The following is a 27,055-nucleotide window of genomic DNA, read 5'->3' on the forward strand; positions in this document are numbered from 1 at the left end:
GGCCAGGGCACCAAGGAATATCTGTGCTTTGGGTTTAGTTTTTGGGCTTATCTAGAGTTAAGAGGCCTAAGAGAAAAAAAAATCATGTGTTTCAGACTTTGGAACTACTTGTAAGTTAACTTTATTTAGTAACACCAAAAAACTAATATTAGTGAAATATTTTTGTACGTGTCTCCTTTTATTTTAAGGTCATCAACATTCCATAATTTTGTCAAAATAGCACTAACCAAAAACCCAAAAAAAAGACCAACTGCTGAAAGACTTCTGACTGTAAGTCATTGAAATTATAGGTGAATCTTCTGTAGTCATGTCTTATTTAGGCATATCACTAGAACAAATGTATTTACGTTTTTTAATATAAAAATGTTAGTGACTCTTACAGCAGGGGTTAGCAAACTTTCTGTAAAGAGTCAGATAGTAAATATTGTAGGCTTTGTGGGCTATCTAGCCTCTGCCACATCTATTCAGTTTTGCCCTTGTAACACAGAAGCATCCATAGATAGTACGTACAAATGGGTGTGGCTTTAACAACCAATAAAACTTTATTTACAGAAAGAGGCAGTGCACCAGATTTTGTCCATGGGCTGTATGTAGTTTGCCAACCCCTACCATAGAGAAAAGTATTAAAAATATTGCTGTCATTAAAATTACTTTTCTTGGATGCTTCTATTAATCTATAGAATGCTCTGTGTGTATATGTATTTGTTAAATATTTTTATAGTACAAAAAATGAGTATAGCAGTCTAAGAAAACTATTAAATGTCATAATTTCACTGTATGTCTTTGTACATTAACATAATTTTATTAGCATAATGACATGAGTAATGAATGTCATTATTATAGCCAAAGTTTTACTTTTACTACCTTATATGTTAATGTTATAAACTTATTCCACAAAGATTCTTTAGCTTTATAATACATAATTATGGACTCTGTGATTAATATTTTGCTAATACATTCTCTAATGTATTTGTACTAGTAGGCTCCCATATACTTACCTCTGATATTTACTGAATGGAAAATACAGATAACATTTCTGTAAGCCATAGATGTAAAAGCATACTCATGAAATTGTTTTGTTTTCACTTAGCACACTTTTGTAGGACAGCCAGGTCTCTCTAGGGCCCTAGCAGTTGAACTTTTGGACAAAATGAACAATCCAGACAACCATTCACATTACACTGAAGGAGATGATGATGACTTTGAGGTAAGGAGTGTTTGCAGTCTAATAATTGAAAATAAATGTTTAATATGGCCTTACGAGTTTGTTTTCTAACTCTTTTAAGTTAGTTAAAACAGATTTAGCTACAAAGATTAATTAGCAGTATAAACTACACTTATCCTGAATAAAATTACGACTTGATACTTTTCTTTAAAATTGTGGTATAGCCGAAACCGGTTTGGCTCAGTGGATAGAGCGTCGCCCTGCGGACTGAAAGGTCCCAGGTTCGATTCTGGTCAAGGGCATGTACCTGGGTTGCGGGCACATCCCCAGTGGGGAGTGTGCAGGAGGCAGCTGGTCGATGTTTCTCTCTCATCGATGTTTCTAACTCTCTATCTCTCTCCTTTCCTCTCTGTAAAAACTCAATAAAATATATTAAAAATAAATAAATAAATAAAATAAAATAAAATTGTGGTATAATATACATAACATAATCATTTCTTAATCCTAGTTCTTTCCAGATTTTTGTAATTTCTTTATTATACAGGTCACTAACAGAATACAAATAATTTTTAAGAATTAAGTTGAGGTTCCCATAGAAGTTTATTCTTTCCAATACTTGTTCAAAACTATTATTTTTTTACATAATTACTTGCAGAGCTATTTATAACTGAAAATATTGTCGAATTATTTTGAATAGACCATATTTAATAATATAACTTGTAAATCAGGAATGAGGGACTTCCTGTCTGTATATAACTATGTTTTTTCACCAGTGTCTCTTCCTCTTTTTTTTGATTCCTTTTTATTTTTGTGTTTCTTGAAATCTGTCTGTTCATTTCTCTTTCTGCCTTTATTTCTTCTTATAACTCTGTCTTTATTTTTGGCCAGACTATGGAACTAAACTTTGTGTTGTTATTTATTGAAGGAAATTTTCTATTTTATGTTCTTAAGATTTAAGTTATGCCATATAACTATTATGATTACTACTAACACTCATTGGGTAGGTATTGTGTGGCCAATGACTATTAGGCCAAATAATTTCCATGTTAACTCATCTAATACCCAGAATAGTCCTTTGCAATAGGTATTACTGTCCCCATTTTACAAATGAGGAAATGAAGAAGAAAGGCTAGAAGTAATTTGACAAGATCATATGACTAGTCAGTAGTAAAACCAGGATTTGGATCCAGGCAAACTAATTCTAAAGCCTACTATCTTAGTTATTACACCATCATTTCTATGTATGTACTTAATAGAAAGTCATTAAGCAATCTTTGAAAACTAATCATTTTAAAGGAATCATTGCTATAGATTATACACTGAGTGGCCAGATTATTATGACCACCTGACATTTGTAGGCAAATTAGCTATAATTTCACACTGAAGTTGCTAGAGGGCCAGAACATTATAAATAGGGAAGCAGGTTGTTTACCACGACAGTAGAAGTGATTTTTTTCCTGAAGATATGGGTAAACAACGCGATTTAACAGCCTTTGAATGTGGGATATATTTGAATGTGAGTGGCCAGATTATTATGACCACCCCATCAGTGCTTCGTTGGGCCACCTTTTGCCTTCAATACTGTGGTGATTCTTGGCATTGACTCCGCGAGATGTTGAAAGGTGATGCGAGGTATCTGACACCATGCGTGATGAATAGCACTGTTTAGTTCTGTGAGATTTGATGGTTGTGGAACCAGCTGCCTGATGGCGCTTTGAACTTCGTCCCACAAATGCTCAATTGGATTGAGATCTGGTGATTGTGGGGGCCACCTAAGTAAGGTAAAGTCTCCCTCATGTTTTTGAAACCACTCCTGCACAATATGAGCACCGTGGCATGGTGCGTTGTCTTGTTGGAAGAAGCCATCTCCATTGACGCCATCAACATGATAGGATGAACCTGATCAGCAATGATACTTAGGTATGTTGTGCTATTCAGACGTTGTTCCACACAAATTAAAGGGCCCAAATCATGCCAGGAAAACGTGCCCCAAACCATAACACTGCCCCCACCAGCTTGAAGGGTTGTACTCATGCATGTGGGGTGCATGCTTTCATGCTGTTTCCGCCAAATTCTCTCTGCCATCTGCATGATGCAACTGGAAACGTGATTCATTAGCCACATGACTTTTTTCCAATGCTCGACTGACAAATCCTTGTGTTCCTGTGTGAATTGGAGACGTCAGCAAAGGTGTTCGAACAGGCCTTCGGCTTTCATATCCCATACGATGCAGTGTACGGCTAATTTGCCTACAAATGTCAGGTGGTCATAATAATATGGCCACTCACGTTCAAATATATCTCACATTCAAAGGCTGTTAAATCACGTTGTTTAGCCATATCTTCAGAAAAAAAAAATCACTTCTACTGTCGTGGTAAACAACCTGCTTCCCTGTTTATAATGTTCTGGCCCTCTAGCAACTTCAGCACGTGAAATTTTAGCTAATTTGCCTACAAGCTAATTTGTCAGGTGTCATAATAATCTGACCACTCAGTTTATATAGATATATATATAGCATAGTCTTATCATCAGTACCCAGTGAACATTTTATTACACATAAATGACATATTAAATAACAAAAGTTCTCTTATTCCCCCATATTATTTTGCTTGGTTTCCAAATCTGCTCTACCTTCTGAGATTTCTATTTCTATATTTAGTGATATCACTAGTCTTTGAAATATAAAAAACCTTGTGCCAGGCAGTTGGGGACACAGTGGTATATAGGACTTGACACTACTCCTGCCTTCAAAGAATTTATATGCCCTCAATTCAGAAATATAAACAAATAACTTGCAAGTGTGATAACTATTATGGACTGGTAAATACAAGATGCTATGGGGTCATATCATAGGGACAAGAAAGGACTCACTGTAGAAGTGACATATATGCTAAAAACCTAAAGGATAAATAGAATTAGAGGAAGAGAACAGGCAAAAGTGTCTTGAGCAGAGGGAATGGTAGTATGTTTGAAGGCCTGATGATAAGAGAGAAAGCAGTGTATTTGATGAACTAGAGATAAGTCAGCCTTCTTAGAGCAGAAAACAAGGAAGGAAGTGGTGAGAGAGGAAGTTATAGAGCTAGTCATTTCAAGCCATGTTGAAAATTTTGGGCTTTAGCTTAAGGGCAATAGAAGCTATTAAAGGGTAAAGGAGTGATATAATTAGATACACATTTTAAGATCTTTATATCTTCAGAATGGTGATTCCATTCCAGAAAACCTGTTAAGAGGCTTTTGAAGTTTTTCTGAATAGAGATAATAGCATTTTAGAGTAGGGTGGTAGAGCAAGAATGGAGAAAAGTAAACTAATTCAAGAATTATATGAGAGCCCTAGCCTGTTTGGCTCAGTCGGCCAGTGGTACAGACTGAAGGGTCAAGAGTTCAATTCCAGTCAAGGGCATGTACCTCAGTTGCAGTCTCGTGCGGGAGGCATCCAGTCCTTGTGAGAGACACATGTTAATGTGTCTCTCTCCCTGGCTCTCCACCTCCCCTCCCTTCCACTCTCTAAAAGAATCAATGGAAAAAATACCTTCTGGTGAGGATTAACTAAACAAAACAAAAAAATTATTGTATATGAGAGAACTGATGATGGGATGAAGACATGAGGGTTGAGGGCAGTGCGGGGGCAGTCAGAAAAGGGTTATTCCAGATTTTGACTTGAACAGATTTGGTAAGAAAGATCAGTTTAGTTTTATATGTGGTAATTTTAATGTTGCACAAGACTTCCAAATAGGGAAATCTCATAAAAAGTGAGAGCTATGTGGTTGTAGCTTGCAGAGAGAAGTTTGGACTAGAGATATAAATTTGAAAGGCATTAGATATCAATGTAGTTGATAATACCCTAAAGGGTAGGTATGATCACGCAAAGGAAGCTAGTTTTCTAGTAGAATGAGAAAAGCAGGGAGCCTAGGACAATATCCTGAGATTTCTTCCCTGATTCAAGAATCAAGTAAGCTAAGGGGAATGGCAAAGGATAGATAAAGAACATTAAAATAAAGAAGGAAAGTTTTAATTAGAATACTGTCTAGAAGTTGAGTTAAAGAAATCATTGGATATGGGTGGTAGAATTTGAATACTTTAAAAAGGATAATTTTCAAATAGTAGAAGTGAACCTAGATTAGAATAGTTTGAAAGATAAGTATAGGAATTGGTTTATGAAGTTTAGTTGGGAAAATGGGGGAGTAGGATAGAGCAATAACTAGAGAAAAATGAGTTGGTGGGGGATTTATTGACGGTTTTATGTGTGGCAAAGGTTTGAGCAGGATGAAGTGCTTATGAAAAGGATCCAATAGATAGAGATAGAAGAACCACGAGAAGCAAGATGAATAGACAAAATCCCTGAGAAGGAAAGAGAGACTGAAATTGAGAAAAGAAAAGAAAAACACTTCCCTTGCAATAGAGAGGGTGGCTGACAGTGTAGGTAGTAGGTTTCTAGTTGATGTTTCTGTTTTTTCTGTGAAGTAAGTAGCAAGGTTATCTCCTAAAGGTGGGAAGGAATATGGATGGGTTTGAAGAGTGTGGAGAAGATTTGTAAAGGTTACTTTATGGGTTAAATGATTCAAGAAGTGTTTTTGGACAAAGCTGAAGCCTTACATGAGAGATTTTCAATGTGTTTTGCTGGGTAATATTCATCCAGCAGTGATGAATATTGTAAACAAATTCATCACAGATATAATGATGTAAACAAAAGGTAGCTAGTTTAATTTATCTGGGGTTATCATTTTGGCATGCTAGTATAGTGAACGACCCTGAGACAAAGGGAATTTAGAATATTGGCAGGAGATTGCAGTTGCAGTCTGCCAGATAGAAACTGGGTAGGAAGAAAAGTGAAGTTAGGAACAATTCTGATAGTGAAAAAGTAATGGATTGATGGACTTGAGATTTTAATGTGAACATTATAAAAGTTTAATGGGGATAAATAAGAGAGTAAGCTGAAAGGATGAGAAGTTTGGAGTATTGTGTGAATTTGTATATCAGAACAGATGACAGGATTCAGGGTGGGATCTAGTAGAGAATGCATTGAAGAATGCCTCTAGAGATGAGGTCAGAAAATTTAAAATCAGTGGGCTTTTTTTTTTTTTTTTTAACAGTGGGCTTTTGAAGTCTGTTGGTATGATGGTGGGTTTTGAAATAAAGAAAAAAACATAGGCACTGTCTGAGTAATCAGTGAATGAGAGTCATCAGAAATTTGATAGGGGTTCAGCTGAAGGCATAGTTTCAAAGGAATTAGGAACTTAAACAAAAGGGTGGAAGTAGTATGCATCTCATTTGATTTACTACAATATTCTTACTTAGTCTCCCTGCATCCAGTATTTCTTCCCACTGTGCCCCCTTACACATTCATCACATTATTCTTTTTTAAAAAAAAAATGTTTTTATTGATTTCAGAGAAAGAGAGAAACATTGATGTGAGACAGAGAAAACTTTGATTGGCTGCCTCCTGGGGATTGAGCCCACAACCTGGCATGTACCCTGATTGGGAATGGAACCGGCAACCTTTTGGTGCCTAGGACCATGCTCAAATGCTCAACCAACTGAGCCACACCGGTCAGGGCTATCAGATCACTCTTAAAAATGACTGGTGATGCCACTCCCTCTCTGTAAAATCTCCAAAAAATACCTTTGCCAAGAAAATAAAATTAAGAGCCCTAACCTGACAATCTTGATGATCCTTCTCATCCTCAGTCTCCTTCCAGCATTGTCATCTCTTCACATAATCTTCATTATAGCCAAATAATAACTAACTCCAGGTTGCGGGCTCAATACCCAGTGTGAGGCATGCAGAAGCTGATCAGTGATTCTCTCTCATCATTGATGTTTCTCTCTCTCTCTTTATCTCTCCCTCTCCCTTTCTCTCTGTAATCAATAAAAACGTGTGTTTTTTTAAAAAAAATAGTAATCATTTTTTAGTAATAATCTTCTTAATGAATGGCACTTACCATTTTCTAATCTTATAAGTATTTGTGTCTTGTCTTCCTAGACCAGTGATGGCGAACCTTTTGAGCTTGGCGTGTCAGCATTTTGAAAAACCCTAAGTTAACTCTGGTGCCGTGTCACATATAGAAATTTTTTGGTATTTGCAACCATAGTAAAACAAAGACTTATATTTTTGATATTTATTTTATATATTTAAATGCCATTTAACAAAGAAAAATCAATCAACCAAAAAAATGAGTTTGCGTGTCACCTCTGACACGCGTGTCATAGGTTCGCCATCACTGACCTAGACTATAATAAACTCTTCGAAGATCTCTGGCTTTCTTTAAATCTCATATATTTTATACAGTATAGACATGGAATAAATGAATAAACTTCTTTTAAATTTTATTTATTGGGGTTTTTTTTAAGAATGAGAAAAGGTGAGGAGAGAGAAAGAGAGATCAATTTGTTGTTCTACTTATTTATGCATTCATTGGTTGCTTCTTGTATGGGCCCTGACTGGGGATCAAACCTGCAACCTTGGCATATCGGATGGTGCTTGAACCAACTGAGCTACCTGGCCAGGGCTAAGTGAATAAACTTTTAAAGTACCTTGGTGTTCATTATATTTTTTAATTTTTGTCCTATAATTTATTAGTAGGTAGTCATGTTTGTCGATAAATGAACGTTTAATTTAAAAAGAAACTTTGAACTTTATCATTGAAATCTCTTTTTAGAACATGAAGGTATTAAGAACTACAAATTGGTAGTCACAAAATAGTCCTAGTACAGCATAGGAAATATAGTCAATAATATTGTAATATTATAATAAGTATGGTGCCAGGTGGGTACTTGAAATATCGGATGGATACTTTGCAAAGTTTATGATTGTCTAACCATTATACTGTACACCTGAAACTAATAAAAAATTATATTGAATATAAACTAATTGAAAAATAAAATTTTTAATTATATGTTTATATCCACAGCCCCATGCAGTCATTCGTCATACCATTAGATCTACAAACAGGAATGCCAGAGCTGAACGAACAGCTTCAGAAATAAATTGTATGTGTTTGGTATATATTTTCAATTGGTGCTTTTGGAGGGTTGAGCTGGGTGCTCTTGTGGTTTTTTGGAATAATAAAGTCTCAAACCATTTGAGGCTACATACTTTGACATATCAGGATACCTCTAAAATAGAGGTTGCTTTTCTGGTTTATAATGGAATTCACTTGGATTTCAATAAAATAGTTTTTCATTTTCTAATTACAAAGGTAATATATGTCTATTGCAGAAAATTTGCAAGAGGAAAAACTGGAAAATCAACATTGCCTACAATCACATCACTCATGCCAACCCACAGATAATATTTTGCTGAATTTTCTTCATGTTTTTCCATGTATATTTTTAGGTGGCTGAATTTATAATATACATAAAATTTTACCTAAGTATTTTCTACATATTAGCCTAGCCTTTATAAACCATTATGTGTGATGGTTGTATCTTATTCATTGAGTTGATACTTTATAGTTGGACAGTTTTTTATTGTTGGATATTTGAGTTGGTTTTAGTTTTTTTTAAGACAGTTTAACATTAACACTAACGTGAGTCTTTTCTAAAATACATGTTTAAAAATTGTATTTTTTAAATTGCCCTAGCCAGTTTTCTCAGTGGTCAGAGAGTCAGCCTGAAGATTGAAGGGTCTCAGGTTCAATTCCAGTCAAGAGCAAATAACTCGGTTCCAGGTTCAATCCCCAGCCTGAGTTGGGGAGTGTGCGGGAGAAAACCAGTGTGCGGGAAAAATCTTCTGATGTTTCTCTCTTGCATCTTGCATCGATGTTTCTCTCTCTGTCTGTCCCCCTCCCTCCTTTTCTCTCTAAAAAAATCATGGAAAAATATCCTCACGTGAGGATTAAATAAATAAATAAATAAATAAATGGAAATTGATTTTTATTCAATAAATCATTGACAGATAGAAGTTTAGTATCAACAATATTTGTCATTTTATCCATAGTAATTTAGAAAATAGATTTGCAAAGAAGTTTTAAGTATGGGTATATTGATTTAAATGCATATTTGTTTCAAAGAGATTTAAAATAGTTTACAGTAAAAAAAGATATAAATAAAATTATAAACCATAATGGAGGACGATAACTTAATAAGTATTTAGGTTAATTAGAATTATTGCAAATGAGCATTTCAAGTCAGTTTTCTTGAACCCAAATATTACTAGCTTTCTGGATACAGCATCAGAAATATAGGTCAATGGAGAGTTAGAAATATCCTTCCATATCAGTTGTTTCAGTCATATCTATTTATAGTTAAACCAGTAATTCAAGATTTTATCTCTTTGTTAGTCTCAGATTGCTGATGTTCTTGTGCTACCTTCTTACGTAATTCCAAGTGAAATATCTGGACTTCAGATACCAGACAGAAAAGAGCAAAGTTGATGTTCCATTATAAAGCTTTCTCTATTTTATGCAGCTGTATAGTATTCAATTAATATAGTCTTATGCATCTTTTCTTGTATATCTTTTGGGTTTTGTGTTATGTGAAGCAAGGCCTTCTTGATGTTAAGGTTATACAAGAATTTTCTTGCCCTAACTGGTTTGGCTCAGTTCCTAGAGCAGGGGTCCTCAAACTTTTTAAACAGGGGGCCAGTTCACTGTCCCTCAGACCGTTGGAGGGCCGGACTATAGTTTAAAAAATACTATGAACAAATTCCTGTGCACACTGCACATATCTTATTTTGAAGTAAAAAAACAAAACAGGAACAAATACAATATTTGTATTTGCATGTGGCCCGTGGGCCGTAGTTTGAGGACCCCTGGGCTAGAGCGTCGGCCTGCAGACTGAAAGGACCCAGGTTCGGTTCCGGTCAAGGGCATGTACCTTGGTTGCGGGCATATCCCCGGTGGGGGGTGTGCAGGAGGCAGCTGGGCCCAGGCCTTAATTTTAATTTCTTTTAGTCTTTTAGTCACATTAGATTTTAGAATTTTAAAATTCTGTGTACCTTATGAATAAGTAATAAGCCTTCCTTTTTATCTGTTTTAGAATATTTCATATAAAAGAAGTACTCTTAATTCTAAAATCAGTCTGACTAGGCCAAATAAAATACACATTAGTAAAAATACAGTATTAAATTCCTGAATACCATTGTAACATTTAACTTGACAAAGTATTATTTGTGGGGGTTTTTTAGATAATTATAAGTAATTTGGGGATTGGTGGTTCATTCCTACCATAAAGTTGTAGATTAAATTAGTTTCAAAACAGAGTCTGCAGCCTAGAAAACATCTTTAAAGTGTTTTAAAATCTTTTAAAATCCTTTGTCATCTACTCTTAGTTTTTAAAAATCTCTTATAAATAAAAAGTGCTATTAATTTTTGGACTCAGATCAAGAATTAATAGAGTCGTTAGGATGATTCCACATTGTTACTTTGTTTTGGTAAGCATAAAGTAAGGGGGACTCTTATGGTTAAAAAAGAGAGAGATTTTGTCTTTTCTTCTTTCCTCTCTTCTCTCTTACTTTCCTGTAAAATAGATAGATTTGGTGAATATCTGTTATATATTTTGCAGTTGACAAGTTACAATTTGAACCTCCTTTGAGAAAAGAAACAGAGGCACGGGATGAAATGGTAGGAATTATGACTTTAAAGTATTTTACACACTAAAATTTGAGAAAATTTATAGTTAGGTGTACTTTGGCCTGGGAACAAAGTAATGTTCTCTTAAGTATTAATTTTGATAGTGTATTTTAAACATTAAAATTTGAAAAAGCCTACATTTAGCTGTATTTTTTCCTAGGGTAAAATGTGTAATATATCATTGTAACCATTTATTTAGACCCTTCTGAGTCTTTCGAGGAACTTGCATGAAGTTATTAAGTACTGTATATAGATTTTGATGCTCAGCTTTAAGCTCTCAGAATTTTTTTTCTTATTCTTTTTGGTTTGTTGTACATTATTGCATTGGCTTACTATTTTTAATAGTTATCTGTTAATGTAGGTTATTTTTAAACCATTGCTCTTATTCTGCAATTACTATTTAGTTAACCCTTTCCTTATCTGAAAGGAAAGAAGTAGTTGATAGAACAAGATATTATTAGAGTCAGCCTCAATATTATGTTAACCTACTTTATATTTATAACAGAATAGTTTCTAGAGTAATTGTCTTCTGTTAATGGACCTCTTCATGTTAATCTTTGGAAATGGTGTTATTACTATATGCAGACTGGGGCAAAAGTAGATTTACAGTTGTGAGTACACAAAACAGTTTATTCTTGTATTATTATTTCTCAATTACTGTATTATTTTCCATACAAACAATTAAACCTACTTTTGCCCCACCCTGCACATTGCTGTATAATAAACTCTCAATGTCTGTACTAGTAGGAAAAAATAATAGTACCAATAAATTAATGATAATATGACATTTAGTTCTCCGTGCTAATGGAGTAGTGATGCAAATGATTCAAAGTTAGGTTTTTCTGTTTTACTTCTGACTATATGAGCTTATTGGTAAAGAGGACTTGTTACACTTGAAGCTATATATAGTATGTTTGTGGACTTTCTTAAGTTTTAGCCAACTGATGAGTCATTGACCTAAATATGTCAAATGACAACTAATCTAGCTGAAGATTAAAAAATTGATTGAAACCAAGATGATTAACAATTATGACACTAAATGATTTTTTGAATCAAATGAAATGATTAGTATCTGTTTTAAGGTAACATTTTAAACACTGTTTTTTACTTTCACAGGGAGTATCATCAGACCCAAACTTTGTACTACAGTGGAATCCTTTTGTTGATGGTGCAAGTACTGGAAAGTAAGTTGTTTACTAATATAAACTTTATTTTACTTGATTACATAAGAGCAATATTGGGAGGGGATGTGATTTATCCTAATAAGCTTTCATTGTCATTCTTCAAAAAGTTGTACTACACTTCATGTCATTGTAAAATTTCTGACTTTTTTTTATTACCAAAATGCATTATGTGTAGATTCTTAAGATTTTTGGTTTTTGTACTTTAAATTAGAATATATTATTTGTAATGTTAATATACTAGTACTGAAAGATGAACCACAAGACATCATGGGGAAAATAATACTATAGTGGAAGTCAAAAAGTCCCAGTTTCATCTCTGCAATGTAGTTATTTCATATTCTAGACCTGTCTTCCCTCAGTAATTGACAGGGATAGCCTAGGTGAGTTGTTTCAAACCTGTTTATGCATTGCAGTACCTAGAGAGCTTTTTGAAGTATAGATTCCTGGGCTCCCACATTAGACTTATAATATAGGGTTGGTAAACTGGCTTATAATCCACATTTGACCCACTGCCTATTTTTTGTACAGCTGACAAACTAGAATGGTATTTACATATTTTAATGATTGAAAAAAATAAACAGTGATCTTTTGTTATACTCTAAAATTATGTGAAGTTTAAATTTCAGTGTCCATTGATGAATGTTTATTGGAACATTACCATGCTCATTTGTTTATTTATTATCTACTAGAGGCCCAGTGCATGAAAATTCATGCACTGGAGGAGGGAGTCCCTAAGCCCAGCCTGCCCCCTCTCACAGTCTGGGAGCCCTCAGGGGTGGGAGGCAACCCAGTGAACAGGGGAAGGTGACGCCCCCATCACACCTCTGTTGCTGCCACTGCTGGCAGCGCAAGCCTCGGCCGGCCCTGGTTACCTGAGCCTAGGGCGGCCCAGGGTGGCTGGGCAGCCACCATCCGAGGCTTGCTTGTGCCTTAGGTGTTGGCTTCACCTCCTTGTGCCTGCTGCCGGAGTCCCACAGTCCTTTCAGCCCAGCCAGGGGCATGGCAGGTGCAGCCAGACCCACCCTTAGCCCCCCAGCCACCCAGGGCTGGCTTGAGGTACAGGCAAGCCTCGGATGGTGGTTGCGTGCCTGCCACCACCCCGCCCCCCTCCCCCCCGGCGGGGCTGAAAGGACTGGGGGACTCCAGTGGGGCTGAGGGGACTGGGTGCCACCATCTTGTGACTATGGGTGCTGCCATCTTTGTGTTGGTGTGATGGTCAATTTGCATATTCCCTCTTTATTAGTTAGGACTAGAGGCCCGGTGCACAAAAATTTGTGCACTTGGGTGGGGAGGGGGGTCCCTCAGCCCAGCCTGTGCCCTCTCGCAGTCTGGGACCCCTCAGGGGAAGACCTCCTGCTGGCTTAGGCCTGCTCCCCAGGGGATTGGGCCTAAGATGGCAATCAGACATCCCTCTGGCAGCCCGGCAGCCCTCCGGGGATGTCCACTTGCCAGTGGGGAGCAGGCCTAACAGTTGGACATCCTTAGCGCTGCTGAGGAGGCAGGAGAGGCTCCCACCACCACCGCTGTACTGGCAGCCATCAGCCTGGCTTGTGGCTGAGCAGAGCTCCTCCATGTGGGAGCGCACTGACCACCAGAGGGCAGCTCCTGCATTGAGCGTCTGCCCCCTGGTGGTCAGTATGTGTCATAGTGACCAGTCTTTCTGCTGTTAGGGTCAGTTTGCATATTACCCTTTTACTATATAGGATAGAGACCTGGTGCACTGGTGGGGGCCGGCTGGTTTGCCCTGAAAGATGTCCCGGATCAGTTTGGGGGTCCCGCCTGGGTGCCTGGCCAGCCTGGGTGAGGGATGATGGCTGTTTGCAGCTGGTCACACCCCCTTCAGGGTGAGGGTCCCCACTGGGTTGCCTGGCCAGTCTGGGTGAGGGGCTGAAGGCCGTTTTCAGGCTGGCGGGTGACTGAAGCTCCCAACCTCTCCCTTTTTTTTTTTTTAATTCTGGGATTTATTTACCTTCTATGGCTGTCACTGGAACTGAGAGCCAGCTTTAGCTCTGAGGCTCAGCTCCAGCTCTGAGACCTCAGCTGCTGAAAGCAGGTATCTGGGTTTGTTTGGCTTCTATAATTGAAACACTGTTGCAGCTCCAGTTCTGAGGCCCGGCTGGCTGAAAGCGGGTTTCTGGGGTTTGTTTAGCTTCTATAATTGCAACCTTGTTTCTTAGAGTGCAGCTCAGAGGCCGGCAGCAGCAGGCAGGGAACCTTGGCTTCCTCCATCACTGGAGCAAGCAAGCCTCCTGTTCGCTTCAGCTGCCAGGCTGCCGGCCGCCATCTTGGTTGGCAGTTAATTTGCATATCGCCCTGATTAGCCAATGGGAAGCGTGTCGGAGGTAGGGTTAATTACCATGTTTGTCTCTTATTAGATAGGATGGCTGCTTTCATGATACAATAAAAGAGTTAAGTAGTTGTGACCACTGTATAGTTTAGAAAGCCTATAGTATTTACTATCTGGCCCTTTACAAAAAAAGTTTGCCAACCCTGTCTATAGAATACAGTCGTTGGGACTGGATCAATGATTCTCAATCTTTGATGTGCCTGGATGCTCACCTGGAGATCTTGCTAAAATGCAGATTCTGATTCAGTGGGCTAGAAGGTTTCTAGGTGGTGCCAATGTTGCCGATCTGTTTATCCCATTTAGACCAGCAGAGGACTTGATATGGCCATTTGAACTTATGATTCACTGTGGGTTTCAACTCTAGGATTCTGGCTCTGTGTTTTCCTACTAAGTTTAATTTAGTTTTTATTATATATTAAATGTTGCCAAGCATAACTATAAAGTAAAAAAGCCTTTTATTTAGTGTATAAAAATCTCTGTTTTTTCATTATACTAATACAGTTTGACAGAATTAGATCTTAGATTTTCTTACAGATTTCTAAAATACTGTGTACCATGATCTAATTGTCTTTTCTATCCCCTAATGCACATTTAATAGTGTATCTATGTTATGATAATTTATCACCATCTAAATTGCATTTTTTTTTCATATTAGATCAACCTCAAAACGGGCAATACCACCTCCCCTTCCTCCTAAGGTGAGCTGTTGGTAGATTTTTAAATAATAAATCCTTGTTTAAATAAGAAAGTAATTAAAATGTTTAAATAATGTTATTAAATTTGTTCAGAATTCTTTTAAATATATTTTAGATGCAGTTTTGTTTGAGAGGTGGTATGGAGATATAAAGTATATATTAAAGATTTCATAAGAAATGTAAGATTTTAATAGCTATTAGAAAAAGGCAAAAATAGGTTATTACTCATTTGAAAAAATACTTGGCTGCATGGAGAGGAATCATTATTTACATTCCTGCTTTATTACTACAATTTGACATTTCAGTAGTCATACTTCATTAAGTCATTTTCTTGCTGTTTCTAGATATTAAATATTTTATGCCTTATTTACACAATTTTATTAGTTATAAAAATTTTATCAACTTTAGGCTATGGTTGATTAAAAATCACATGGCAGCCGAAACCGGTTTGGCTCAGTGGATAGAGCGTCGGCCTGCGGACTGAAGGGTCCCGGGTTCGATTCCGGTCAAGGGCATGTACCTGGGTTGCGGGCATATCCCCAGTGGGGGAGGTGCAGGAGGCAGCTGATCGATGTTTCTCTCTCGTCGATGTTTCTAACTCTCTATCTCTCTCCCTTCCTCTCTGTAAAAAATCAATAAAATATATTAAAAAAAAAAAAATCACATGGCAAATTTATGGCTATGTTGAGATAGTAACTCAACTCTTGCTTACTTTGCTTATTATTTAGCAAAGTGAATTGAACTCTAAGAAAGAAAAATATGCATGTCCTCCTCCCCCTAAAGTCTTTGATACATAATGATAATGAAGTGTTACTGTTTTATATTCAAATTTATTAAAGTACTTCTGTATCTTATTATCACTAGCCAAGAATAAACAGTTACCCTGAAGACAACCTCCTAGATGAAGAAAAATCATCAACTATAAAACGTTGCCCTGATTCAGAGAACAGAGCTCCCCAAGTTCTCAGAAGACAGAGTAGCCCAAGTTGTGTTCCTGGAGCTGAGACTTCCTCTATTGGTATGGCTAGCAGTGTTGGCAGCCCTGGAGTACATACAGCTAGATATTATGATCTGGGCAAATAAATGAAAGTGAAAATGGAAAAGAAAGCCATTTTGATCATGTTTTAAAGAATGTCTTTTTTTCTTTAGTCAGTTTTATTAGTCTTTAAATCTCTGTGAAATTTCTTTAAAATTCCACATGGATGGGCTATACATAGATTCAGCCCAACTCAACCCTAATTTGATTCCTCACTAAATATTGCAGGATCTACAAAGATGAATGGATGTTCTGCCATCCAGAAGTTCAGGATCTATAGTAGAAGTTATACCTATGTACACATAACATTAGACAAGACAGTTTGTATAAGTGTCTTCTACAATAATTAACTATATGTAATAGAGGATGGGAGATATCTGAGAGAGATAAGGATAAGGGAGAAGAAATGGGCCCTTGCAAAGTATTTAAGGGCTTGGGGAGCCTTCAGTAGGTGGAGCCAGTGCTGGCAGGCATTCTTAAGAGAACAAGAAAGAATGAACAAAAGCATTGAAGCAGGAAAATTTGAATGTGTTGGAAATACAGTCCAATATGGTAGAAGTGTGAGCTTTTAAAGGGTATGTACTGGGAGATTGGACCAAAAAGATAGAATGAAGTTCAATTATGAAAGGCCTTGAATATCAGTATAAATTGGTCAGATTTCATTTTTCTCACATGAAAAGACATTTGTTGTTTTCATGCATGTAGATCACTGCTAAAGATGCTATGCTACCTGTATAGAATCCAGAGAAAGGCACGAAAGATACCTTATCTTGTCTGGCGGAGAATATTTCCCAATAAAGGACTACCCAATATCATGCTAAGTGAAATAAATTGGAGAAAGACAAATACCATATAATTTCACTTCTATATGTAATCTAAAGTAAAAAACAAATGAACAAACAAAAACAGGTTCATTGATATATAGAGCAGACTGATGGTTGCCAGAGGGGAGGAGTGATTTGGAAGGCTGGATGAAAAAGGCGAAGGGATGAAGAAGTACAAATTGCTGGTTATGAACTAGTCACAGGAATATAAAATACAGCATAAAGAATATTGTCAGTAATACTATAATAACCAAGTATGGTGCCAAGTGGGTACTTGAGATATGGGGGAGTGGGGCGATCACTTTGTAAAGTGTATACTTGTTTAACCACTATGCTGTACACCTGAATGTAGACTGTAAAACTGAAAAGCAAGTGGTGGGGGAAAGGGAAAGTTGTTTTTCAAGGAAAGTACTTATTTGTATGGTTCTTCAACTTTTACACATGATTCTCTTTAGGAAATGGTGATGGTATTTCAAAACTGATTAGCGAAAATACAGAAGGATCAGCACAAGCACCACAACTCCCACGAAAAAAGGACAAGCGAGAGTTCCCTGTAGGTATAACAGGCACTTACTTGGTTATTAGTTGTAACTAATGCTGTATTTATCATATAAGGGGCATAGTCTGTTAAATTTAAGAATTTAAATAACTAAATTTCAAGATGTGTAAAGTTTTTTTAAGGCTTGAAAAAAGGCTTAAGAGGTCTTACAGTATTAATGATTTTTTTTTTTTTTTTTTTTTTTTTTTTTTACCACAGAAACCAGTCATCAATGGCCTCCCACCCACCCCAAAAGTGCTGGTAAGGAATATTTTTATGTGAATTACTTACCAATTTTTATCTCTTTAGAAGCAGCAGCAGATTGTTTATCAAGCCATTGAATGGAAAAGTTTATAAAATACAAAGGAATTAAATGTATTTGGGTATACCATATACCCTAATTTGAGTGAGTTGGATAGAATTTGGAGAGTTTCACTTTTTTGTAAATAACGGGCTGATGGGGTCAGATTAGCCTATAAAGGCCAATTTAATTCCAATGTGATGACATTAGTGGTATTGTGTCCTCTTCATTATATGGGTTAAATATTTTTCTACATATGAAGCTATTTTCACGTTGAACTGTGCACAACAAAAAAAACCAGGGACACTTTTGTTAATGCTTGTTCTTGGGTCTTTCAGTAGAACCTATCATATGAATAGGATGCTTTATAAATTGTACTTTTTTATTTAGTAAAAGTCTAACATATAGTATAAATATTAGTCTATTAAAGAGTTATAGCACAATTATAACCAAGGTAGCATTACTCAGTAAAATCATCCATTGTTTCACATTATTAAATGTTAGTCCTAAAAATAAGAAGTGACTTAAAATTCCTAGGATATCATTAACATGAGTAGATGTGTTGACAAATTTGATATTTTTGCCCTAAAATATGGATTACACAGGAAGGATTATGAGACCCTATTGGTAGAAGGGGTTAAATAACAGAAATGTGAATTTTGTTTTGTAATGAAGCTATAAGTGTATGTAAATAAGAGTCAGTTTAACATTTCATAATAATCTTAGCCATTTTCTAAGAATATACAAAATTATTTAATCAAATAAGTCAACATTTTTTTTCTTTATAAATAAGATGGGAGCATGTTTTTCCAAAGTTTTTGATGGCTGCCCTTTGAAAATTAATTGTGCAACATCCTGGATACATCCAGATACAAAAGGTAAAATTTCTGAACTTTTATGTACATCTCCAATAAAATACTTGTTATGGGAAAGGATCTTTATGATCAGTGAACTGAGGTTGTTACTTTAAAATATCACTTAGAGCCTAGGTGGTTTAGCTTAGTGGATAGAGCAGCAGACTAGAAGAGTTCCTGGTTCGATTTTGGTCAAGGACACAAACCTTGATTGCAGGCTCCATCCCGGCCCTGGTTGGGGTGCGTGTGGGAGGCAACCAATCGATGTGTCTCTCTCTCACATCGATGTTTCTCTCTCTGAGTCTCTTCCACTCCCTTCCACTCTCTCTAAAGAGCAATGGAAAAATATCCTCCGATAAGGATTAACAACAACAAAAAATATGACTTAGATATTAGTGTAGGTACCTGCAACACTTAAGTAGGTTAATAGACTTTTTTATTTAAAGCATTAGAATGTAAGAGTATATGTACAGGAACTGATCCAGCCTGCATGGCTCCGTGGTTGAGCATTAACCTATGAACCAGGAGGTCATGGTTTGATTCCCGGTCAGGGCACTTGCCCAAGTTGTGGGCTCAATCCCCAGTGTGGGGCATGCAGGAGGCAGCCAATTAATCAATGATTTCTTTCATTGTTGTTTCTTATCTCTCTCTCCCTATCCCTTCCTCTCTGAAATCAATTTATTTATATACTAGAGGCCCAATGCCTGAAGATTCATACAAGAATAGGCCTTCCTTCCCCTGGCTTCTGGCACTGGTTTCCCTCCAGCACCCAGGACCCAGGCCTTCACTCTGGCTGCTGGCTCCCACCTTCGCTCCGGGGCCTGGAGCCACCTGCCTCCTTCACTCCAGGCCGGCCGCCACCATTTTTGTCGTGTTAATTTGCATATTCCCTCCTTATTGGCTGCAGGCGCCTCCATCTTTGTCATGAAGTGATGGTCAATTTGCATAGTCTGTCTTTATTAGACAGGACTGGAGGCCCGTCTCTGGGACTCCTACCCTGCCTGTCTCTGCAGCTCCTACCCCGCTCTTCTCTGCGGCTCCTACCCTGCCCGTCTCCGCTACCTCGGCTCCGTTGCTTGGCTTCCTTTTACGGTGTCTTCAGACTTTGCTCCCAGCCGGTATATGCAAATTAGCCACCATCTTTGTTAGCATTTAATTTGCATATCATGCTAATTAGCCAGTGGGAGGTGTAGCGAAGGTACAGTCAATTACCATGTTTGTCTATTATTAGATAGGATTATATAAAGTATACAGGAACTGTTCCTGATTAAGGGAGACCAAAGAGACATCACAACTGATTACAATCATACTTTGGGATTTTCTTTTATGTAAAAAGACAATGCTTGGACAGCTGATAATCTCAATATAATTTCACTGTTAATTTTCTGATTTTGATCATTGTACTGTGATTATATAAGAAGTTGTTCTTTTTCTTTAAGAAATGCATACCGAAATACTTAGGAGCAAAAAGGGCATTAGGCTTGTAACTTATCTGAAGCAAAAAAAAAAAAAAAAAGTTCAACAAAAAATGTGTTTATGGAAAGAGAAAGAAGGATAAAGCCAAAGTAGTAAATGTTAACAGATGTGGGATCTTGTGTGAAGGACATTCAGGAATTCTTTGTACTGTTACAACTTTTCTGCAAGTGTGAAATACTGACAAATTTTATTTTTAAAAATTTAGACTACATTTTTAAAGTGAGAAAGCATAATATGTAGAGGCAAAAATTTGGAATCAAACAGATCTGGATTTGAATCCCTGCTTTGTCATTACTGTGTGACTTGGGAAAGATACTTTGGTTCTCAGTATGATCATTTATAACAGCTGTTACTATAGCTCACCTTGTTGCAAGGAAGCAGAGCCTACCTGGGTGTCTGGTAATTAGCAAACAGAAATTAGGTAATAGAGGGTGTTTAGGAAATGTTTGTTTCTATTTCAACACAGTAATAAAACAGGTCATATCATATAATTATCTGCTTTAAATGTCATTATTACAAAATATAACGAAGTATTTTTAACAGTAAGGAAATTTATTTTTTGTGTATGTGTTTATAAATTTAAATTTTGATATAATTTCAAACTTACAGAAAAATTAGAAAAATAGTGCAAGAAACTCAGAATCATTTGTTGTTTCTATTTTGCCCCATTTGTTTTACTGTACCCTATATGTGTGTTTTTTTCTGAATCAATTGAGAATAACTTGAACACATCATGCTCTCTTCCCCTTAAATTTCCCTATATTTCTTAGGAACAAGAATCATCTCTTACATAACCACAGCATAATTATAAAGATAGGAAATTTATCAGTGATATAATACTATTTTTTAATCCATAATGCATATTTAACTTTTATTAATTACCCCAATAATATCTTCTATCATTTCTGCCCTTTCCCCACCCCCCATTCATAATTCAAGGTCACATGTGACAGTTAGCTATCATGTCGCTTTAGTCTATGTTATTAGTCTGGAACAGTTTATCAAGCTTTCCATCTCTCTCTTGATCTTGACATTTTTGAAGCTACTTAGTAATGTCCTTTAATTTGGGTGAGTCTTCATGTTTAGATCAGGTTATGCATTTTTGGCAGGAATATCACAAAAGTGTTATTGTGCTCATCTCAGTGCATATAGCAGGAGGCACACATCAGCTCAACAAATACTAGTGGCATTAACATTGACCAGTTGTTCTAGGCAATGTTCACTAGCTAGGTTCTCTACGGTCAAATTACTGTTTTTTTCCTTTCTAATAAAGAAGTACTTATTTTCCCAAACTAATTGATAATAAGTGTGGAGATACATTAAAACTATATAAATATCCTCTTGCTCATCAGACTTTTCACCAACTAGTTTTAGCATCCATTGGTGACAATCCATTGATATCTATTGACACAGTAATTTTCCCTTCTTTACCATTCATTCAAGTATTTTTACCAATTTGAATGTATGAATTCTTTTTTTTATTCAGTAAGGTATGATCTATCACTTTTAATATTTTTTAAAAATATATCTTATTGATTTTTTACATAGAGGAAGGGAGAGAGAAAGAGAGTTAGAAACATCGATGAGCGAGAAACATCGATCAGCTACCTCCTGCACATCTCCTATTGGGGATGTGCCCGCAACCCAGATACATGCCCTTGACCGGAATCGAACCTGAGACCCTTCAGTCCACAGGCCGATGCTCTATCCACTGAGCCAAACCAGTTTTGGCCACTTTTAATATTTATTGTAGCCTTTAAATTGTCAGAATTTTTGAGCAGTGGGAGCTCCTGTGTTTTTTTGTTTGATATGTCTCATCATTTTTTGAGCACTTCCTTACTTTCTGAAACAGCAAGATTTCTAAACTAATCTTATACTTTCCTTGCCCAGGATTAGAATCCTTATTTTTAAAATTGAAAATAATATTTAGAATAATACCCAGTTTGTATACTGGGTATGCTCATGATTTCTGATGTGTCATAATTTATAATTTCTATTTAATTTGTAGTTTCCTTGTTCAAAGAGTATTTGAGATGTCTGGTAAAAAATATATAGCTAATAATAAAAAAAAGCTTAAGGTACGAAAATTATTATGTTGAAAAAAGGATGTATAGGTAAAGCCAGAGTGAGTTAGTAATAGCGCATATATCTGCTTTTAAAAATAAGAATAGAATTGGAGAAAGTTAAATAAGGTGGCATGGATTTTAAAAAATAATTTTTCTTTGGATGGGTGTGTGGCTGTCTGACTCTTAGTACCATTAAAAAAATAGAGCCATTATTTTAATGAGTGATTTCAGAAACTGATAGTAAATTCTGGTGGTTTATCTCAACTATTTTAGATCAGTACATTATTTTTGGAACTGAAGACGGTATTTACACATTGAATCTCAATGAGCTACATGAGGCAACAATGGAACAGGTAATTCAGGAGTTTTAACTCAAGAAGAGTTGAGTAAATTGAGCAAAAGAAATATCTTAATTTCAAATCAATTTATATGGGCCCCAGTTTTAATTTTTATGATTTAAATATTTAAAGAAGTGAAATTATACACACACACACACACACACACACACACACATATATACTACAGGCCTGGTGCATGAAATTCGTGCACTGGGGGGGGGGGGGCCCTCAGCCCAACCTGCAATCTGGGACCCCTCAGGGCTTAGGGGATGTCCGACTGACGGTTTAGGCCCACAGGGACCGGCAGTCGGACATCCCTCTCACAATCCAGGACTGCTGGCTCCAAACCGCTCACCTGCCTGCCTGCCTGATTGCCCCTAACTGCTTCTGCCTGCCAGCCTGATCACCCCCTAACCACCACCCTGCCAGCCTGATTGACACCTAACTGCCCTCCTCTGCAGGCCTGGTCCCCCCAACTTCCCTCCCCTGCCAGCTCGGTCGCCCCAATCTGCCCTCCCCTTCCAGCCCAGTCGCCCCAACTGCCCTCTCCTGCTGGCCCGGTTGCCCCCAACTGCCCTCCCCTCCCAACCCGGTCGCCCCAACTGTCTTCCCCTGCCGACCTGGTTGCCCCTAACTGCCCTCCCCTTCCAGCCCATTCACCCCTAACTGCCCTTCCCTGCAGGCCCAGTTGCCCCCAACTGCCCTCCCCTGCCGACCTGGTCACCCCTAACTGCCCTCCCCTGCTAGCCTGGTCGCCCACAACAGGCCCCCTGCCAGCCATCTTGATCATATGGGGGCGGCCATCTTTTGACCACATGGGGGTGGCCATTTTTGCGTGATGGTGTGATGATCAGTTTTCATATTAGGCTTTTATAATATACTAGAGGCCCAATGCACAAAAATTCATGCACTTGGGGGGGGAGAGGGGTTCCCTCAGCCCGGCCTGTGCCCTCTCGCAGTCTGGGACCCCTCAGGGGATGACCACCTACTGGCGTAGGCCCGCTCCCCGGGGGATTGGGCCTAAGATGGCAATCAGACATCCCTCTGGCAGCCCGGCAGCCCTCGGGGGATGTCCACTTGCCAGTGGGGAGCAGGCCTAAACTGCAGTTGGACATCCTTAGCGCTGCTGAGGAGGCAGGAGAGGCTCCCACCACCACCTCTGTACTGGCAGCTGTCAGCCTGGCTTGTGGCTGAGCAGAGCTCCTTCCATGTGGGAGTGCACTGACCACCAGAGGGCAGCTCCTGCATTGAGCGTCTGCCCCCTGATGGTCAGTATGTGTCATAGTGGCCAGTCATTCCCAGTCTTTCTGCTGTTAGGGTCAGTTTGCATATTACCCTTTTACTATATAGGATAGAGGCCTGGTGCACTGGTGGGGGCCGGCTGGTTTGCCCTGAAGGGTGTCCCGGATCAGGGTGGAGGTCCCGCTTGGGTGCCTGGCCAGCCTGTGTGAAGGGATGATGGCTGTTTGCAGCTGGTCACACCCCCTTCAGGTTGGGGGTCCCCACTGGGTTGCCTGGCCAGTCTGGGTGAGGGGCTGAGGGCCGTTTTCAGGCTGGTGGGCAACTGAAGCTCCCAGCCTCTCCTTTTTTCCTGTTTTTTTTGTTTTGTTTTGTTTTTTTTATTCTGGGATTTATTTACCTTCTATAGCTTTCACTGGAGCTGAGAGCCAGCTCCAGCTCTGAGGCCCGGCTCCAGCTCTGAGGCTGCGGCTGGCTGAAAGCAGGTTTTTGGGTTTGTTTAGCTTCTATAATTGAAACATTGTTGCCATCACTGCCGCTCTAAGCTCTGAGGCCGAAGCTGGCTGAAAGCAGGTATCTGGAGCTTGTTTAGCTTCTATAATTGCAACCTTGTTTCTTAGAGTGCAGCTCAAAGGCCGGCAGCAGCAGTCGGGGAACATTGGCTTCCTCCATCACTGGAGCAAGCAAGCCTCCTGTTCGCTTCAGTTGCCTGGCTGCTGGCCGCCATCTTGGTTGGCAGTTAATTTGCATATCGCCCTGATTAGCCAATGGGAAGGGTAGCGAAGTTACGGTTAATTACCATGTTTGTCTATTATTAGATAGGATAGCTTAGAAAGCTTTTTTCTGTATGATTTTGGTAATTTACTGAAATGTAGAAAATAGTTATTTTTATACTATTTCAGACTTTTGGAATTTGGAGGTTAAGAGGTAAGAAGATGAAAATTGGAGAGTTTTAACTATCTTCTCTCTTTTTTTTTTTTATAGTTATTTCCAAGGAAATGTACTTGGCTCTATGTCATCAATAATACTTTAATGTCATTATCAGGTATGTATATGATAATCATAATGTAAAAAATAAATCATAGACAAGCAGAGAAATATAATTTTAATATGTATTATTTAAAAATGTTATTTTTTATTCTGTGTATAATCTAGTATGGTACCTTTAAGACCTGCAAATGTTTATTACCAACTTAGAATGGGAAGAAACTTTGAGAAGGGACCCTATCTTCTGTTAAGGTAGCACTTCCCAAATCTGCCCAGGATCTCAGCATCAGATAAATAGCACAGTGATTGTTACCTGAGGCCATGCCCTTCCACCCATCCACCTCCACTGTCACTATTATTCCTGCCTTCTGTTGAGAATTAATAGTTGAAGGGAAAGAATCAGAGATGCTTTCTTCTCTGTTACCTTGAGCAAATCTCTCTCAGGTTTAGTTTTCTTAATTGTACATGAGAATGATGGTCATGGTGGTAACAGTAACACCTCAGGTTGCTGTGAGGATTTGATGAGATAATACCCAGAGTGCTTGATGAACTGTGAAGACTTCAACAGATGTTTCCTGGTAGAATTCATGTTATTCTGGGCCACATATTAATTATCTTAGACCAATGCTTTAAAATCTTATAAACAAGTGGGTTCCAGAGCAACCTATTCTAATTTTGTTTTTGTGTTTTTCTTTTTTTGGTTGTTGTTGGGAACAGGTTCATGGGTGGTATTTTAGGCTTTTTTTTCCCATTCTTACCTACAAAAACCTATTTTTTTTTAAATATATATTTTATTGATTTTTTTACAGAGAGGAAGGGAGAGGGCTAGAGAGTTAGAAACATCAATGAGAGAGAAACATCGATCAGCTGCCTCCTGCACAACCCCTACTGGGGAAATGCCTGCAACCAAGGTACATGCCCTTGACCGGAATCGAACCTGGGACCCTTCAGTCCACAGGCTGACACTCTATCCACTGAGCCAAACTGGTTAGGGCAAAAACCTATTTTCTTTTACATTTAGATTTAATAGGCTACCTAGAGATTTGCTGCTTGCTTTTATTTTGATAGTAGAGTACAAGATAATTATTTCTCTGTTCCTTAATTAATCCTAATACTATTAACTATTAAAATAGCTTTCACCCCTTTCTCTGCTTTGAATAATTAAATAATTTTAGTATTTAAAAATTTTAAATTCTTTTTGTTTGATACTCTATTGTGCTGTGTATCAGTGGATCATGTGAGGATTCTATCCCTGCTCTATTTACTGTACTGTCAGATATATCCGTATTAAGTGTACCTTCCAGCTACTTTTGCTTAAAGCATCAGTGCTGATATACATTCTTGTTGATAGGTAGAGCATTATGAACTGTGGCCTAATTTAAGAAATGTTATTTTCATAATTTTAAGTGTGGATGTGTAACTTAAATTCTTCCACTAAACATCACCTAATTAGACATTCTTAAGGAGTTTATATATGTAAGCTAATGACAGTATTTACGAAGAGCATATTATTTGATTGTGCATAAATGGCTTGTAAGAAGTGGGGTCCTCGAAAGAGTATTTAATCTCTTTGATTTAAATTATGTTTCCCAAAAGTTTTATATTCTTTTAACAAAATAATTAATTTATTATGATGATGATGAAAATAAACTTAAACACAATTGTTTCAGTTAATTTACAATTTTGAATTATATACATATAAGATCACTTTCTTCTAACACTTACTTCTTTTATATCTACTCATGCCTGTCTTGGAAATAAGCTTAAAAACCACATAGCTACATCTTATATATTTATAAAATGACTAAGGAAAATAGGGGAAAGTTATCCTATAAATTAGTTCTTTCCATGTTATAGTTGAAATGACCCATAAAACAGAATGAATTAATAGGAGAAAATATTGTTCTGCTTAAGGGTCTGCGTTTATGTGGATGTGCATACATACATATACTTGTGTGTTTAGCTGCCTACCTAGTTACATAGTATATAGGGATAATGGAGAAAAGAAGGGTGGTGCAATGTTAGGCAGAATGTTTCTATGCTAAAAAACTATAGAGAATTTTGTTGAGGATGAGGCTAGCGCGCACACTCTCCACACACATATGTACATACATACATGGTGGGGCAAAAGTAGGTTTACAGTTTTTAGTATGAGAAATATAATGATTAATAACTAATAATTAGTAATAAGAAATTACTTTACATACAACTGTAAACCTTTTGCCTTATCCTGTGTGTTTATGTATATATAAAGTTTTCTAATGTTAAAATGATAAATACTGTTTTATGTTCTTATAATACCACTAGAGGCCCAGTGCATGAACTCATGTATGGGTGGAGTCCAGACGGCCTGCCCCGATCGAGGCTGGTTGTGGAGAGGGGCCCAGGGCTGATGGGGGGGGGGGGGGGAGGAGGGCTGGTCGGGGGCATGGCCAG

At 37.6% G+C, this 27,055-nt stretch overlaps 1 protein-coding gene across 1 annotated transcript in view; it reads left to right on the plus strand.

Moving 5' to 3' along the window:
• MAP4K5 (mitogen-activated protein kinase kinase kinase kinase 5) overlaps positions 1 to 27,055 on the plus strand; it is a 102,673-nt gene that overhangs the window by 50,862 nt on the left and 24,756 nt on the right. The window contains exons 12-23 of the mRNA XM_081113256.1: positions 189 to 270; positions 1,091 to 1,207; positions 8,074 to 8,152; positions 10,667 to 10,725; positions 11,851 to 11,918; positions 14,921 to 14,963; positions 15,825 to 15,978; positions 17,276 to 17,373; positions 17,578 to 17,619; positions 18,453 to 18,537; positions 22,329 to 22,408; positions 24,617 to 24,677. Of these exons, the coding sequence (XP_080969382.1) occupies positions 189 to 270; positions 1,091 to 1,207; positions 8,074 to 8,152; positions 10,667 to 10,725; positions 11,851 to 11,918; positions 14,921 to 14,963; positions 15,825 to 15,978; positions 17,276 to 17,373; positions 17,578 to 17,619; positions 18,453 to 18,537; positions 22,329 to 22,408; positions 24,617 to 24,677 (968 nt within the window). The remainder of the gene's footprint in view (positions 1 to 188; positions 271 to 1,090; positions 1,208 to 8,073; positions 8,153 to 10,666; positions 10,726 to 11,850; positions 11,919 to 14,920; positions 14,964 to 15,824; positions 15,979 to 17,275; positions 17,374 to 17,577; positions 17,620 to 18,452; positions 18,538 to 22,328; positions 22,409 to 24,616; positions 24,678 to 27,055) is intronic.

This window comes from Myotis nattereri, assembly GCF_964212035.1.
Source record: "Myotis nattereri genome assembly, chromosome: 1".
Lineage (NCBI taxonomy): Eukaryota > Metazoa > Chordata > Mammalia > Chiroptera > Vespertilionidae > Myotis > Myotis nattereri.